General features: G+C 41.3%; 1 protein-coding gene across 1 annotated transcript in view; it reads right to left on the minus strand.

Moving 5' to 3' along the window:
• The window catches only part of LOC145405824 (uncharacterized), a 629,196-nt gene that overhangs the window by 12,986 nt on the left and 597,320 nt on the right, over positions 1 to 18,890 (minus strand). The window contains exons 4-5 of the mRNA XM_080277062.1: positions 2,175 to 2,287; positions 1,179 to 1,881 (exon numbers count right to left, since the gene is read on the minus strand). Coding sequence (XP_080133188.1) covers positions 1,179 to 1,881; positions 2,175 to 2,287 — 816 coding nt within the window. The remainder of the gene's footprint in view (positions 1 to 1,178; positions 1,882 to 2,174; positions 2,288 to 18,890) is intronic.

Genomic DNA, 18,890 nt, shown 5'->3' on the forward strand with positions numbered 1-18,890 from the left:
GGAGGGCTAGTATAAGCCTTACTTGTGTCACACATACAGACACAGCCACAAAATACACAAAAAGTTACCCCACTTCCAAAGGCTCTTTCTCTGACTCTAAACATTACCAGGACAATCTGAGGCTATCAGCTTGAAGTCAAAGGATTGGCGAGTATTACGACACTTAGTTTTTTATTTTTGGTTAAGTACTAGCTGAGATATTAGGGGAAAAACAAAAAAGGGGGGGGGGTGATTTTCCAGAAATCCCCGGCTAGGAGAAGGGTCAGCGGAAATTAACACTGAATACCATGGTTAACACTGTGCCTATGAACAAGGAAAAGGAAAATGGTCACTGATGAACTTTAGAAATAATGCTATTTGTCTTTATTCTCTTACAGCAAATATCTCCAGTTAGAACCATTAATGTCATCAGTATGATTATGTTCATTATTCCATTTCTATTCAGCCAGGGACTGGCCCCTTCAGTACAGTACTAGAACAATAAAAGGTAAGTCTTTACTAAACAGGCATGGCAATTCCACATATATTGTAACAAACTCACGATCTCAATGTAAATAATTTTGGTACAAAAGCAATACAGATGGTTACCTGTTCCACTGTGAATGCAAGAAGTGATTGGAAAAAGACAAAATATACCTATTTTGAGGTATTTAAGGAAGTGTCCAGGTCGCCTGTGGCAACGTTTACCAACGATCTCTCTGACTGGCCGCACTGTTTACCAACCAACATTCTGACTGGACGCGTCAGTATATCCCGTGTCAAAGCAATGGGAAACTTAATGATTTAACAGAACCTAACCTAACCAAATCTAACCTAACCTCACTTGCGTTTGGCAGCTGGCTTTCAAATTTAAAAATGCACGTTAGGAACATTAAATATGGCTGGCTGCTGGCAGACGTCAGCGGAATATTTATGCATTCTAAATCCTCATTTATAACTTTCAGATGTAAGTTTATAAAAATCCCAGTACCTGTGATAATCCAGGAATAATAACAAGAACTTGTGATGGGCTCATTTCAATAGAAAATATGGAAAGGCCACACCAGTGTGGTCAAATTAATCAATAAGGCTTCATTACATTACCTGAAAGATATCTACTTAGAAATGAAGACTTACATACACAACTTACTGAAGGAAAAAAATAATGCAAATGGTCAATAAATAAAAGGGTAACTGACCTGTGGAAAACTCCTCCTCTCGCTCCTCTTGCTGTAGATGTTTTTCTTTCCATGGTGGAGTGGTTGTGGTAGTAGTGGTGGTGGTGGTTGTGGTAGTTGTAGTTGTGGTGGTGGTGGTAGTGTGAGGGGTAGGATGGCAGCGGCAGGGGCGCGTCTCCATGTCCCCACCAGTAGTTTGCAGCTGCCGCCCCCCTGATAGGCCAGAGGGTAGACATGGCTCAATAGTGTTGAGAATCACCCCAGCACCACCATCCATCCTACACTTGCGGGTGCGGATCTGGTCATACTGAGGTGAGCAAGGGGAGCAAGTGGACCAGGGGCTCCACTGTCCCCATCCCACATTATGCCTCACTGCTGGCAATGTTGCCTCCATGGCTGCTGTTGATGACTCTGAAGCAGGGGATTGGGGTGTGGTTGGGGATGGAGTGGGCAGGGCTGGACTGGACAGCAGAGGTGGGGTGTCAACAAGCACCTCAGTGAAGCGGATTGAGGTTATGTCAATGGAATACTGGCCAAGCCATTCATGTCCATGGCGGCTGCGAAGCCCCCGCAGGAAAGCAGTGCCCAACTTTTGAGCTGCTGCCACATCTGCAGAGTTGAGAAGCAGTCGTGCTCGCACCAACAATGATCCTTCAGCAAATGATATCACCTTGCTGTGGTTGTACTCACGAGCCCAAACAGATGCCCCATACAAACTGTCAAGCTGAAACCACAAAAAAATTATTATCTATCATTCGTTTATCTAGCATACAGCATTATATGGAAATAAAACTAATGTAGGCTAATGCCTAATGATTCCCATAACTTTTTCTAATTTTCTTTGGTACAGTATGTGATGACACTACAGTAGTTACCGGGAACTGTATGAAACTACATAGTACTGTACTGTATTTAAAAAAAAAAAAAAAAAAAAAAAAAAAGAACTCTACGTTACAATATTATTCTATAAAAATATATGGAAAAACTGCAAGCCTTCTATCGCCATGCTGGTCTTACCTCATTCTCAATGGCACGTGCCATGGCATAGAACTCTTCTGAATTGGGATTCTGTAGGTCCTTCCAGTAGTTTAAATTCGTAATCTTGAAGTCGGCCTCCACTACACTACTCCCTGCAAAGTAAAGATCGTAATGAGGAAGAGAGAAAATTTTCTGAGTGTGATATGGTATACCATACTTTCTAATCTTAATATTTGTGATAAAGATAAAAATTAAACAGCAAAATATCATCAAATTAACTATTCAATATTAGAAATAGTCTGGCATGTATCACACTTTTCATCAGAATGTAATAACACTTATGCATACATCTACTTGTTCATTATCAGATGACAAATGTACAAAAAAACGTCTACCAATTCTAATAATGGTAAAAAATTATATTAACTTTTTACTCTCAAGCAATTTTAACATAAATGCCAAAATTGCCGAACATTTTCAGTAGTGATAATATTACTCGTACACATACACACACACCCACACACACACAATCTAGATTTCAAGAAAGCATTTGACAAAGTACCGCACCAAAGACTTTTATGGAAACTGTACCATCAAGGAGGAATCCGAGGCAAACTGTACTACTGGATGCAAGATTTTCTCAGAAAAAGGGAAATGAGAACTGTACTAAGGGGAAATTACTCATCATGGAGGGAAGTGACTAGCGGAGTTCCACAGGGCTCAGTGCTGGCACCATTTACGTTTTTAGTGTATATAAATAACATTGATAGTAATACTGGAAATGAAAGCTATTTAATTATGTTTGCTGATGACGCAAAAATACAGAGGAGAATAACTAACACAGACTCTTGTAAAGTGCTACAAGAAGAATAAAATAAACTTCATGAATGGAGTAATACATAGAAAAATGGAATTCAATGTGGGAGAGTGTCAGGATATGGAAAAGCTTGAAAGAGTGCAGCGAAGGATGACGAAGATGATTCCCAGATTGAGAAATAAACCATACGAGGAACATTTAGAAGCCCTGAATCTCTTTACCCTAACAAAAAGGAGGATATGAGGAGATTTACTTCAGGTATTCAAAATATTCAAAGAACATGATAACATGGCTGTCGATAAATACTTCACAGATGATCACTTGAATTATACCAGAGGCAATGGGCATAAAATAATTGGCAAACGATTCCAGTCGCATGAAGCTAAGCATTTCTTCTTCAATAGAGTTGTAAATATATGGAATAAATTGCCCTCCAATGTAGTAAACTGTAATACAGTACAAACCTTTAAAGATTGCCTGGATATGTATTTGTCGTCTAACCCCCAGCTTAATATGTTTACTCTGAATAAAACACTTGTGTATGTAAATTTTTTATTTTATTTTATTTTTTTAGAGCCTGGATCAATTTATTAAATACAAATATAGTATATGAACAGACTAGGATATGAACAGATAGCCCTGAGTTAACGGTCACTACTCATACTTTCGACCTGTGATGGGCTGTGGATCACTGAGGGTCCCTGTGAGTTTGGTGGCCACCATCGGGATTTTTTTAATGTACCAGGGGTCACAACTTCAGGAGGTGACTTGTGTGCTTGTCCCGCAAGGGAAAGTTTCTAGTCTCAATGGAATGAATGGAGCTGGGGCCTGATTGACTGCTGCCTACCTTGATTGCGCCAGGTAAGGCTGCTGCACCACCTCTGAACATCCACACTATGCACTGTGTAACTTCCACGCTGTGTCCGCAGATGCCCCGTCAACTCAACGACCCCGTACATAGCGACATGCATTAGTTATTTATTTATTCAAGTATTCATTTTACTTTACTACTTTCTCTTTCAGCTTATTCATACTGGTAGCTTACAGATAATGTATTATAGAATGCAGCTTTTCCTTTTCAGACTTTCCTATGACATTTCCATGTCAGTTCCTTCATGCTGCATGGTGTTTTTTTTCACTTTTTCTTGCCAGTTTTAACTGGAGGGTTTGGAGGCAGGGGGAGCCTTCTTGCTTTACTATCCTTATCCTTCAGCATGTAGAGTTAGATCTCGTAGTCATAGTCTACTCTGTAACAAACAGCCTCGAAAGGACAATAAGGTCTGTTGCTGTTTGGTTTCCTTTGTACTCCTTTGTACTTTGTACTCCTTATATTACTGGTAATTTACCATGCATTTCTGTATTATTCTTTGGGTTACGTCTTGCTTTTTACACCTGTGTTGTGCACATATAAAGCTGTGTTATACCTTTATGTTACAAATATATAATGATATTATATTATCATGTTATTGGCTTAATTTTCATTTTTACACTGTGACATTTGTAATTCTTATGATCTTATCCTGCATCTAAGGCACTGTTGCATTTTACAGTCATAATCTTGCCAATTCTGAACTTTGCCTGTTTTCCAATATTGTAAAAAGAAGGCACTCCAATCGGACTAAGCCTGTGCAGGTTTATATCCAAGGGCTGGTTGAGGTTTATTGCTCACGTAATGCCATTCAGCTTGAGTGAGGTTGGTCACTCTCATCTTAAATGTCAGGATGATGGATCATGGATGTATATATATATATATATATATATATATATATATATCATCATCATCATCATCCATTTGAGTATCCACTCCTGGACCGGCCTATTCCAACTGAAGTGGGGATGATACAGCCTACACTATGTATCTCTACCAAGTGGCTTAGGCTGTCTGGTAGAGATTGTAAGTGTGACTGTATATATATATATATATATATATATATATATATATATATATATATATCATCATCATCATCATTTTGAGTATCCACTCCTGGACCGGCCTATTCCAACTGAAGTGGGGATGATACAGCCTACTGTCACGAATCAATTCGCGACATTTCCCTTTTGTGAGAAGCCACGAACTATTAGTGGAAAACTCACTGTGTATCGCTCAGCTAACCGTTTCTCCCTCCATTTCGGAGTATACTTTTCAAAACATTCGTCACTTTCAAAAGTGACCGATTTAATGCACGTCACTAAGTGCTCTACTGAGCGATACAACTGTTTCTTTATCATTCGCCTCTGCTTGCCTAAACCGTTAGCCACGCCCTCTTCCGGTGGCTTGTGCGTCCTGCCCATACAATGCATTTGAATTCAGTCGAGTGTTTGCTGTGACGGAGAGAGGTCCTGTGCTACAGAAGTGAGAGTAGAGAGAGGTCAGCTATAGTACCCAGACTCCGCTTGACACATCCCCCAGACTCCCATCCTAGATTTGGGTGATACACAGCATTCATCGACCAGTATTTCCTTTTGTATTTTGTAGTTTTAAGAGTTTAGTTAAGGTGTTTTTTTTTTTGACGTAAGATTTAGCTCATGAGTGAGTGAGTGAGTGCGTCTCATTTAATTTGATTTGAATTGTAACGTTAAATTTATTTTTTGTAATTAATAAATTTAACAGTTCTTTTTCTTGAGCTCAATGTAAAGTAAAATCTTGTTTCATTTCTCCATAATTAAGCTTATTTTCCATACAGCTCCTAGCTTGCATAAACGTTTGCTTTCATAACTGGTACTTAGACCAGTCTTGTTGTATTAACTTAAAAATCCGTTGTGCCACCTAGGAGTTAATGCATCAGCAAGGACCTGATTATTATTATTAGTATTAGTTATTTATTGTCAGGGGTGAAGTAACTTTCTCCAGAGGCTAACAGTACAGTAATTCAGCAATTGTGAGTAATTAGTCTCTGCTGTGTACTGTTGAGAAAGTTTATAAATTCTCGTTCTTAGAGAATCGTAGCAAGTCAGCGTAAAGTAATCGTTGCTTGATGTAGCAAGACAATCATTGTCTCTGCTCTTCAGTATTATTGAATATTAATATCAATTGAATAATATTTAACCATATATTTCAAAATTACTGTGTTATTATAAAAACCCCGTGACAATTGGCGACCTCATTCCAGGATATTAACTCCTAGCTCTAAAGCTATTCACGAGATAGTGCTCACTCATTCATATTTAGGTATTTATAAATAAAGTTTATAGGCACAAGTTTACTGGTGGTTACCGTTGATTTAGCAAGTGAATTTTTGCTTTATTAATCAATAGAGTACTTAACTCTAGTTTATTCTTGGTAACGCCAGACGATTTTATTCGCTCCTGGGTAGCCGCCGTACCCATTGTGTTAATTATTGAGAGTTCTTAGTTATTCGCATTTTTGCTTTAATCTTTGCCAGTTAACTAGATAAGACTGGTCACCACTAGCTTGTGTCTGTACTCTTTACTTGTGTTTATTAGTATTCGTCGCTAAGCAGTCAGTACTCAATTTCGGTTTTGCTTAATAAATTAGCGCCATGGCTACTACTGTATTTTTACAGGAAGCCAAAGAAATGGGTCTTTCGGACCCAACCGAAATTAAAGAGTATACTGTATATTCTCACGGCATAATCAGGAGCAGCAGCGCGAGAATGATGCCCGTGAAGAGCGTAAGATTCAGCGCGAATGCGAGCGAGAACAGCGCGAATACGAGCGAGAACAGCGCGAATACGAGCGAGAACAGCGCGAATACGAGCGTGAACAACGAGACAGAGAACGAGAACACGAACGTGCCGAGCGAGAGGCACGAGAAAAACATGAACTTGAAGTGCTGAAGCTCAAGCGAGATTCCTTGGCTTCAGACACGTCTGGTGCAGTTGGTCCAAGCTCCACGAGCGTTCTCCCTGCACATGTCCTGGCAACCCCACGCATCAAGCTTCCTTCATACAAGGAAAGCGAGCGAATCGAGCCGTACATAGCTCGTTTTGAGGACATGGCAGACATGTATCAACTGGATGAGGCAGCTAAGCGGCTTCAGTTTCTTAGCCTATTTGAGGGCCCTGCCCTCGATATTCTCCACCGAATTCGTGGAGACAATCTCACACATGAGATGATGAAAGCTGCACTCATTAAGGCGTATGGTCTCACAGTAGACAACGCCAAATTTCAGTTCATGCGAGCTCGTCTCCAAGACAAGGAGACAGCTGTTCAGTTCCTTGATCGTCTCACAGCTTACTTAAATGAGTGGATGGAGAAAGATGAAACTCCTTCCACGCGTGAGGGGATAATTGACCTTATGCTGCGTACACAGCTAGAGAGGTCGTGGCCTGCTGAGCTCACAGCACAGCTTAAGATCTGCCAGGTGAAAGATGCCAGCCAAATGGCAGAGAAGGCTGACGCATTCTTTACTGCATACGGGTATCAAGCTCGCAAGCAGCAAAACACCTGGAACAGAAAACCTGATAAATCTGGGAAGCCGTCTCAGACTGAACCCCAGCAACAAGGCCATTCTCAGAGTAATGGCCAAGGTCCAAAACCGCAGTGGAAGGACCAGGGGCAAAACACTCAGAAACCTGAGTGGAAGAGGTACAAGTACCCTAACCAGCAGCAGTATCAGCCACGCAACCGACCATCGGGACAAACTTTTTCACCACCAGCTCAAAAGAGGCAGGAAGCGAATGCAGCGTTCATTCCTCAGCAGCAGCATGGTGGTCACGTCCCTACCAGTGTAGGTACTTCCCCACAGTTCACTAGTCCCACAGTGACAGTGAACCCCCCTCCACAGATGGCCAATGTTCCATCTTCCCAATATAACCCTCAAGGCACAATGTTTGCCGCATCAATTCAGTAGCCTCATGAGTGGCTAGCTGCTTCCTCCACAGGCCCTCCCACAGGTGAAAGTACCTTCCTTGTTCAGCCAGGGTTTGTGGGAGGCATTCCTGTGAAGGTCCTGAGAGATAATGGTTCCTCAGGTTGCTCTGTCAAGCAGAGTCTAGTTCGGCCTAAGCAGTATACAGGTCGACAGATCCATGCAAACCTTATTGATGGATCAGTGAGATTGTTCCCTGAGGCATGTATCCAGGTGGCATCTCCATTTTATACTGGTACGACACTCGCAGTTGTCATACCAGAACCTTTATTTGAACTCATCATCGGCAATATTTCCGGTGTCAAGGATAGTTGCTCCGATGATGACACTAGTCAGACTTCGGCTGCTGCGGTAACACGAGCCATGACTGAGGCTCCAGACTGTGTCACCCCAGTGATCATTGAATCGCTGCAAGATCTGATGTGTAGTCAACTTGTTGTACAAGAACAACATTCTGACCTGACACTTGCTGCCGTGCGGAACAAACAAAAGGGTCGAGTGATTAAGTATTCACGGGGAGGTCGAGCCAAGTTCCTTCGCAAACAAGGACGGCTCTACCGTGAGTCACGAACACCCGAGGGCGAGGTTCGATTGCAATTTGTCGTTCCCGCCAAGTACCGCCCAGCAGTGTTAGAATGGGGTCATTGTTCAGCCTCAGGAGGTCACATGGGCAAAAGGAAGACCCAGGGCCGTATCCGAGCTGACTTTTTCTGGCCAGGGATGGGACGAGACATAGATAGTTTTGTCCGTTCCTGCAGTGTGTGTCAAAGTAACACCACTAATCAGGGACATGCCCTTCCTGTGCCTTTTCTGACCACACCTGTAATCTCTGAGTCAGTTGAGAGACAGGGTAGTGGTAATGTGGGTGTAGACCTGATGTCTCACCTACTAACTAGCAACTGTTGTATGTTGGGTTCCGTAGATAGGCGGCCTCAGAGATTTGAGTAATCCAAGGACCAGCCTGGTTCCCAGTCAAAAGTGTAGACCTGACGTCTCACTTGTTGGCCCCACAGGACACAGTATATCCAGGGCCTGTACATACATGTATAAAATAAGTTAAGGGGGAAGTTTGAGAACCCTGCAGAGACAGTCCGAGGCTGTGTACGAATTACCTTGTGGAACGTCTCGAGCTGTGGGCCTCTCTGAGGATTCCCGGAGAATGCACATTACCACATGAGTGTTCACACCCACGGTGGGTGTTAAAACGTGACCTGCCCGAGATTGCGTAGCGATTTTCAGCTTCCTGTATTAGTCGTAAGTGTAGAGTTAGGTTAACCAGTAAGCTATAAGGGTTCTAAGCAATTTGTGAATTCAAGAATTACGTTTCCTGGTTAATAATGTCAGGTTAACTCGTAAACTGCCCGTTCTAAGAGATTTGAGTAATTCAAGAACTGGCACATTTCCTAGTTAATAAGCGTTAACCAGTAAGCTATAAGGGTTCTAAGCAATTTGTGAATTCAAGAATTACGTTTCCTGGTTAATAATGACAAGTACTGATTGCTAGGCAGAGAGAGAGAGAGAGAGAGAGAGAGAGAGAAATAACAGTTTTGATGCTCCACCTTAATTCCTTTCGCAGGTGTAGCTGGTGGGTGCAGCATTGCCGTGCAGATCAGCTGCTCATTCCTGTCGCATGCTACCGCCCCTTCTCTTCTGCCTCATCATCATTATTTTACTATAAATTTGTATTTATCATTTTACATGTAGGTACAGATACACTACAACTGTCACACCTACACCGTGTATTACATACACTACACTACATAACAATTAGATGTTAATGTAAATGTAGCGAACTTTCGCTCAGTTTGACCTGAGTACAGGATTTTCACCGTCGTCACGGAGTTTTTTCCTCAAGCTTGTTTCTATTAACGTAAATACGAGGTTTTTCGCTCACTGGCGACTGCGACTTTCTCCTGTAGCAGGATAGCACACACATCACAGTGTGAATCTTGTGCGAATGACTTAGGATGTGTACATATATATATATATATCCACAAATTTTTTCCCATAAGGAAAAAATTTAACTTTGTAAGGGTGTAATGTCACGAATCAATTCGCGACATTTCCCTTTTGTGAGAAGCCACGAACTATTAGTGGAAAACTCACTGTGTATCGCTCAGCTAACCGTTTCTCCCTCCATTTCGGAGTATACTTTTCAAAACATTCGTCACTTTCAAAAGTGACCGATTTAATGCACGTCACTAAGTGCTCTACTGAGCGATACAATTATTTCTTTATCGTTCGCCTCTGCTTGCCTAAACCGTTAGCCACGCCCTCTTCCGGTGGCTTGTGCGTCCTGCCCATACAATGCATTTGAATTCAGTCGAGTGTTTGCTGTGACGGAGAGAGGTCCTGTGCTACAGAAGTGAGAGTAGAGAGAGGTCAGCTATAGTACCCAGACTCCGCTTGACACATCCCCCAGACTCCCATCCTAGATTTGGGTGATACACAGCATTCATCGACCAGTATTTCCTTTTGTATTTTGTAGTTTTAAGAGTTTAGTTAAGGTGTTTTTTTTTAGACGTAAGATTTAGCTCGTGAGTGAGTGTGTGAGTGCGTCTCATTTAATTTGATTTGAATTGTAACGTTAAATTTATTTTTTGTAATTAATAAATTTAACAGTTCTTTTTCTTGAGCTCAATGTAAAGTAAAATCTTGTTTCATTTCTCCATAATTAAGCTTATTTTCCATACAGCTCCTAGCTTGCATAAACGTTTGCTTTCATAACTGGTACTTAGACCAGTCTTGTTGTATTAACTTAAAAATCCGTTGTGCCACCTAGGAGTTAATGCATCAGCAAGGACCTGATTATTATTATTAGTATTAGTTATTTATTGTCAGGGGTGAAGTAACTTTCTCCAGAGGCTAACAGTACAGTAATTCAGCAATTGTGAGTAATTAGTCTCTGCTGTGTACTGTTGAGAAAGTTTATAAATTCTCGTTCTTAGAGAATCGCAGCAAGTCAGCGTAATCGTTGCTTGATGTAGCAAGACAATCATTGTCTCTGCTCTTCAGTATTATTGAATATTAATATCAATTGAATAATATTTAACCATATATTTCAAAATTACTGTGTTATTATAAAAACCCCGTGACACCTACACTATGTATCTCTACCAAGTGGCTTAGGCTGTCTGGTAGAGATTGTAAGTGTGACTGTATACTGTATATATATATATATATATTTTACCCCTGGGGGTAGGGTTTTTTTTTTCAAGAATACTTCCCCAGTATCCCTGCTTGTCGTAAAAGGCGACTAAAAGGGTTGGCGGAGGGATAGTGCCCCTCCCCGGAAAACAACTAACTAAAAAAACAAACAATAAGCCTCGGACAAGGACTGACCAAACGATGACGACCAAGGACCGTACAAAGGACATGGTTATTGGAACCTGGAATGAAAGGGGAGCGAATGATGAGGTGAAAGAGATTGTCCAGGTGCTTGAGGGTGCGAAGGTGGATGTATGTGGAATAACTGAAACAAAATGGAGAGGAGAAAATGTGAGAGAATGGGAGTATGGATGGGGTATATGTGCAGGAGTAGGTGAGAATGAGAGGGCAAAGGAAGGAGTATGTATAGTTGTGAGTAAAAGGTGGAAGAGGAGCATAAGACAGTATGGATCAGTTGGGTCAAGGATTGTGTGGGTAAAGTTGAAAGTTGGAATACAAATGTGGGTGATTGTGTGTGTGTATGCGCCAACGCAAGATCGTGCTAGAAGAGTGAGAGAAAAGTTCTGGACAAATGTAGAAGTGTGCATGGATAAGTTTGGAAGGAATGAGAGAGTGTTTTTGATTGGTGATATGAATGGTAATGTTGGGAATGTGAAGGTGGATGGAATAGTTGGTGAGTGGGGTTTGCCTGGTGAGACAGATAAGAATGGGAGTGCGTTAGTGGACATTTGTGCTGGGAGGGGGTTGGTGATAGCCAATACCCTCTTCAGGCATAGAATGATCCACAGGTATACATGGCGAGTGATGAGAAGGGTGGGTGGTGAACTGAATGAAAGGAAGGCAATGATTGATTATGTGTGTGTGGATGAAAGGATGCAAAGATGTGTAATGGATGCAAGAGTTTATAGAGGTTGGGGGAGTGGACTTTCTGACCACTACTTGGTGGTGGCCAGAATTAGAATTCAAGTAAGATGGAGGAATAGAAGGGAAAGACAAGAGGAAGGAGTAGTTGCAAGGAAAGTGGAAAGGTTACAAGAGGATGAGAAAATGGCACAGTATAAGAGAGAAGTGGAGGGACGATTGGGCAAATATGAATTGGAGCAGATGAGAGATGTGGAAGGTGTGTGTAGGATATTTACAGAAGGAATATGTGCACCATGTGATGTGGTGTGTGGAAGGAAGAAAAGATGGAGGGGGGTGCAAGGAACAGCGTGGTGGACTGAAGAGGTGAAACAGGCTGTGGCACAAAAGAAGAAAGCATACAATGAATGGATGAGAAATAGGGGCGTGGAGGAAGTTGAGAGGCGGAAGAGAGAGTTATATGTAGAAAGAAACAGAGAGGTGAAAAGATTAGTAAGAGAGAGTAAGAAGAGAGTGGATGAGGAATTTGGAAGGAATTTGAGTGTAAAGTGGAGGGACTGTAAGAAAATGTTCTGGAAAGAGGTGAAAAGAGTAAGACAGGGTGGAAGTGAAGTTAGCAGGGGAGTGAAAGATAAAAATGGTAGATTACTAGTGGAGAAGGGAGAAAAAGTGAGCAGATGGAGAGAACACTTTAAGGATTTGTTGAACGTAGAGGATGGAAGTAATGTGAGTATAAGTGGCTGGGGAATGGCTGGGAGAAGGAGGGAGGTGAGAAGACAGGAAGAAATCAGTAGGATAGAAGTTGTGGAAGCAATGAAGAAAGTTAAATCGGGGAAAGCCCCATGAATTGATGGAGTGTGTGGTGAAATGCTGAAGCATGGGGGAGAGATAGTAGTAGAATGGATGTGGAAGATGTGCAGATTGGCCTGGGAGGAAGGTAGAGTCCAGGAAGATTGGAAGTCAGGTATAATTATTCCCTTGTACAAAGGAAAAGGGGAAAAAGAAGTGTGTGGTAATCATAGGGGCATTTGTCTTCTTAGTATAATAGGAAAAGTGTAGGGTAGGATACTTATTGACAGAGTTAGAGAAAGAACAGAGAAATTAGTTGGAGAAGAACAGGGAGGCTTTAGGAAGGGAAGAGGTTGTGTAGATCAGATATTCATTCTTAGATCTTTAGTGGAAAAGTTTCTAGAGAAGGGAAAGAAGTTGTATGCGGCTTTCATGGATTTGGAGAAAGCATATGACAGGGTGGATAGACAAGGATTGTGGAAAGTGTTAAGAATATATGGAGTAGATGGGAAGTTGTTGAATGCCGTGAAGAGTATGTACGATGGTGCGAAGGCTGCAGTGCGTGTGGATGGTGAACTAAGTGAATTTTTCTCTTTGAAGGTTGGGTTGAAACAGGGATGTGTCATGTCTCCATGGTTGTTCAATCTGTACATGGATGGGGTAATAAAAGAGGTACAAGGTAGGGTAGTGGATGTTGGAGTGGCCCTAGTGAGAGAGGATAGTGTTTGGAAACTCCCTGTACTGTTGTTTGCAGATGATACTGTGTTGTTGAGTGAAGACGAAGGGGAGCTGCAAGGCTTGGTGGATGAGTTTGGGAGAGTGTGTAAGAAACAGAATCTAAAGGTGAATGTAGGGAAGAGTAAAGTGATGGTCTTTGAGAGAGGTGAAGTCAGTGAATGTACAGCGAGGTTGGATGGCGAGGAATTGGAAAATGTGAGTACGTTTAAGTACTTGGGTAGTGTGAGGGTTAGACCAAAAATGACCTAGAACGAGGTCATTAAGTGTGACCTCAGGGTTAAGAGACTCAACAGGGAGGCTGCCAGAGATCAACCAGCATGAAGAGCCACCATTAGGTAAATAACACTGACGCATGCAAGCACGGAGCCTTCATAAACTAAACGAAACTATTATTATCATTATATTATTATTATTATTACGAAATTTTTATTATAATTACTATTATATTATTATATATTATAAGAGAGAAGTGGAGGAACGATTGGGCAAATATGAACTGGAGCAGATGGGGGACGTGGAAGGTGTGTGCAGGATATTCACAGAAGAAATATGTGCAGCAAGCGATGTGGTGTGTGGGATGAAGAGAAGACGCAGGGGGGTGCAAGGAACAGCATGGTGGAATGAAGAGGTGAGACAGGCTGTGGCACAAAAGAAGAAAGCATACAATGGATGAGAAATAGGGGCGTGGAAGAAGTTGAGAGGCGGAAGAGAGAGTTACATGTAGAAAGAAAGAGAGGTAAAAAGATTAGTAAGAGAGAGTAAGAAGAGAGTGGATGAGGAATTTGGAAGGAATTTGAGTGTAAAGTGGAGGGACTGTTAGAAAATGTTCTGGAAAGAGGTGAAGAGAGTAAGACAGGGTGGAAGTGAAGTTAGCAGGAGAGTAAAAGATAAAAATGGTAGATTACTAGTGGAGAAGGGAGAAAAAGTGAGCAGATGGAGAGAACACTTTAAGGAATTGTTGAACGTAGAGGATGGAAGTGATGCGAATATAAGTGGCTGGGGAATGGCTGGGAGAAGGAGGGAGGTGAGAAGACAGAAAGAGATCAGTAGGATAGAAGTTGTGGAAGCAATGAAGAAAGTTAAATGGGGAAAGCCCCATGAATTGATGGAGTGTGTGGTGAAATGTTGAAGCATGGGGATATAATAGCAGAATGGATGTGGAAGATGTGCAGATTGGCCTGGGATGAAGGCAGAGTTCCAGAGGATTGGAAGTCAGGTATAATTATTCCCTTGTACAAAGGAAAAGAGGAAAAAGAAGTGTGTGGTAATCATAGGGGATTTGACTTCTTAGTATAATAGGAAAAGTGTATGGCAGGATAGTTATTGACAGAGTTAGGGAAATAACAGAGGAATTAGTTGGAGAAGAACAGGGAGGCTTTAGGAAGGGAAGAGGTTGTGTAGATCAGATATTCACTCTTAAATCTTTAGTGGAAAAGTTTCTAGAGAAGGGAAAGAAGTTGTATGCGGCTTTCATGGATTTGGAGAAAGCACATGACAGGATGGATAGACAAGGATTGTGGAAAGTATTAAGAATATATGGAGTAGATGGTAAGGTGTTGAATGATGTGAAGAGTATGTATGATGGTGCTAAGGCTGCAGTGTGTGTGAATGGTGAACCGAGTGAATTTTTCTCTTTGAAGGTTAGGTTGAAATGGATGTGTCATGTCTCCATGGTTGTTCAATCTGTACATGGATGGGGTAATAAAAGAGGTACAAGGTAGGGTAGTGGATGTTGGAGTGGCCCTGATGAGAGAGGGTAGTGTTTGGAAACTCCCTGTACTGTTGTTTGTAGATGATGCTGTGTTGTTGAGTGAAGACGAAGGGGAGCTGCAGGGCTTGGTGGATGAGTTTGGGAGTGTGTGTAAGAAACGGAATCTAAAGGTGAATGTAGGGAAGAGTAAAGTGATGGTCTTTGAGAGAGGTGAAGTCAGTGAATATACAGCGAGGTTGGATGGTGAGGAATTGGAAAATGTGAATACGTTTAAGTACTTGGGTAGTGTGATGAGTAAGGATGGAGGTATGGAGGGTGAAGTGCTTGAAAGGGTACAGCAGGGAAGAAAGGTTGCTGGTTCTTTGAAAGCAGTGATAAGAAACAGGGAAGTGAGCATGGAAGTGAAAAAGTTACTACATGACAGTATTGTGATACCAACTCTAACGTACGGAAGTGAAGCTTGGACGTTGTTGGAAGGACACAAGTCAAGAGTGAGAGCAGTGGAAATGAGTTATTTAAGAGGAGCCTGTGGAGTCACATGGAGAGACAGGCTGACAAATGAGGATATAAAGGAGCGTTGTGGTGTTGATGTGGATGTGATAGGAAGCGTTATGAGGAACACACTGAGGTGGTTTGGCCATCTGGATAGGATGGAGGGTGAAAGACTGACGAAGAGAGTGTATGTGAGTGAGGTGGAGGGGGGAAGAGGGACGGGGAGGCCGAGGATGAGATGAAGGGATGGGATGGAGAGGTATATGAGAGAGGGAGGTGTGAGTTGGGAGGAGGGCAGTGAAATGGCGGGGGACAGGGCGACTTGGAGGCGATATGTTTGTGGCCACCCCAAACGGGATTGAGGCAAATATATATATATATATATATATATATATATATATATATATATATATATATATACACATTAGCACTGATGTAATATATATATATATATATATATATATATATATATATATATATATATAGCACTGATGTAATATATATATATATACTGTACATATACACACACACACATCAGCACTGATGTAATATATATATATACTGTACATATATACACACACACATTAGCACTGATGTAATATATATATATATATATATATATATATATATATATATATATATATATATATATATATATATATATATATATATATATATATATATATATATATATATATATATATATATATATATATATATATATATATATATATATATATAACTCATCAGCCGTTTGAATGACCACTGTAGGACCAGCCTAACCCGACCGAAGTGGGGACGATACAGCCAATGTATCTCTACCAAGTGGCTTAGGCTGTCTGGCAGAGATCGTATGTGAGGTGAGAAGTACTTGTAAGTGTAATTGTAGTGTTGGAGTGGCTTTGGATGTGTATGTAGTTTGTGAACCAAGAGTAATAAGCCCACACAAGCTGACTGGGTGTAAGCATACTTTAAAGTATGGGGCACTGGTTCAACCACAGCACCCCTTGTGTCCGCCAATGCAGTACGTAGCCAGAAGAAAGCTCCCAAAGTTTATTACCCTGGTGGGGCGCGAACCCTCGTTCTTCAGTGTATGAAAATGCACACTTTACCACTGTGGCTCGTTATATATATATATATATATATATATATATATATATATATATATATATATATATATATATATATATATATATATATATATATCAGGGTTTCATAATGCCAAAAGCCCAAAGTTTGTGTTGTGGGGGGCATGGCTTTCAGCGGAGGCGTCCGGTATTTTGACTTCAGATATGGCAAGTTGGCAACCCTACTTCTACCTTATATATATTCATTCATTGCCAGACGCCATGTATCCCACACGGGGTGGCCAAGGGCTTAGAGTTAATTGTTTTACAGGGAGGGGCACTAATCCTCCACCAACCCCACTTGACACGTAGGGATGCCAACAGCATCTGGTGTTCCCAGGCGGTCACCCATCCAAGTACTAACCAGACCCAACGTTATATATATATATATATATATATATATATATATATATATATATATATATATATATATATATATATATATATATATATATATTCTCCATTTGTTTTTCCAAAAAAATATAGGAAGGGCAAGTAAAGAACAGATCAGAATTTCCCCAGGCGTTTTGTTCATTCTAATAATAATAATAATAATAATAATAATAAACCTACACTACGAGAGGATCTGTTCGAAAAGTTTGTTTGCGAATCCGAACCATGAAGTAGTGTGTATTTCCCCCACACTCTACAGTGGCAGCATACGGAAAGCACTGCCAACATGACTGCCGTAATATTGGCTCCAAACTCATGCATTATTAATGAATGCCAGCGTGTGACGGGAGCGGCGGAGGCTTAATTATTCGAATGAGATGCCGTGGACTATCACACTCGCTGTCCACAAGGGTAATGAGAACTGGCGAGAAGTTTGCCTAGTTATGAGGACTCTCTTGGGTCCTCTGCCAGAATAACTAGTGGGATTATAACTCTTCAGTCAGTATATAAATCTCTAAAGTACATACATATACATTTCAATGATGTCTAGTTGTGAAAGGGTTAAAACGGCCAGCAAAAGTAAACGCACACCCTTCCCCAGGTTTTACTAGTCACTTGCTTATCCCATGATAAGACACCGACTGATTCGTGCTCTCTCGGTTCGTGCTCTCTCTCTAACGGGGCATACTGGCCGAATTTCCTTATTGCCGTGTGCCCTTTCTATCGTGCACGCAGGCGGACCACATCACCAGTTCCTGTTTCCTGACTGACAGTCAGAAATTTGGTGACTGCTACACCTTCGCTGTCTGTTTTATAAATGATTGTTAGATCTGGCCTGAATGAAGTGTGTGTGTGTGTGTGTGTGTGTGTGTGTGTGTGTGTGTGTGTGTGTGTGTGTGTGTGTGTGTGTGTGTGTGTGTGTGTGTGTGTGTGTGTGTGTGTGTGTGTGTGTGTGTGTGTGTGTGTGTGTGTGTGTGTGTGTGTGTGTGTGTGTGTGTGTGTGTGTGTGTGTGTGTGTGTGTGTGAGAGAGAGAGAGAGAGAGAGAGAGAGAGAGAGAGAGAGATACACATAATAATAATAATAATAATAATAATAATAATAATAATAATAATCTGCTTCTCAAAAGCGCCAGTTCCTTTTAGGAATTCACTAGCGCTCGACACACATACATTATTTTTACAATTACAAGAAGTGTGACATTTCTTGTATATAATACAAGCTACATCATATATACATGAAAGTGGCAATAATTAAACCCTATAATCATCCGTCATTGTGCCTCTCTCCAGGTCATAGCATTTTGAAAAAAGAAAGGCTTTCAGCTGTCTCTTAAAGGATTCAACAGTAAAGAGTTGTCTTATGGACACTGGCAATCTGTTATATAAGCTAGGGGCTCTATATGCAAAAGAACGATCAGAGAAAGATGACTGGTAAATGGCTCCTGGCTCAAGACGCAAGGAATCATCTTCACTGCGTAACATCACACCCGGGCGTGCCGATGGGAGTTTTAACAATTCAGCAAGATACTTCGGTTCACCAAACTTAAGAACCTTGAATGTAATAAGACACAGATTAAATTCAATTCTAGCCTTTACTGGTAACCAATGCAACTCAATCAGAAACGGGGTAGCTGAGGTTCTCGGGGGGAGACCAAAGATAAGGCGTGCCCCCCTGTTCAACACAGACTGAACTTTTGTTAGTATATTATTTGGAAGACCAACCCACAGTGAATTACAATAATCAACACGAGACAAGACCACTGCATGGACCAAAGTTAAGAGGCACCGTCTATTCAGGAATTTTCTCACAGAGTACAGATTTCTGATA

Source organism: Coenobita brevimanus, chromosome 68 (assembly GCF_032717465.1).
Source record: "Coenobita brevimanus isolate Jiangsu-jjx chromosome 68, ASM3271746v2, whole genome shotgun sequence".
In the NCBI taxonomy this organism is placed as follows: Eukaryota; Metazoa; Arthropoda; class Malacostraca; order Decapoda; family Coenobitidae; genus Coenobita; species Coenobita brevimanus.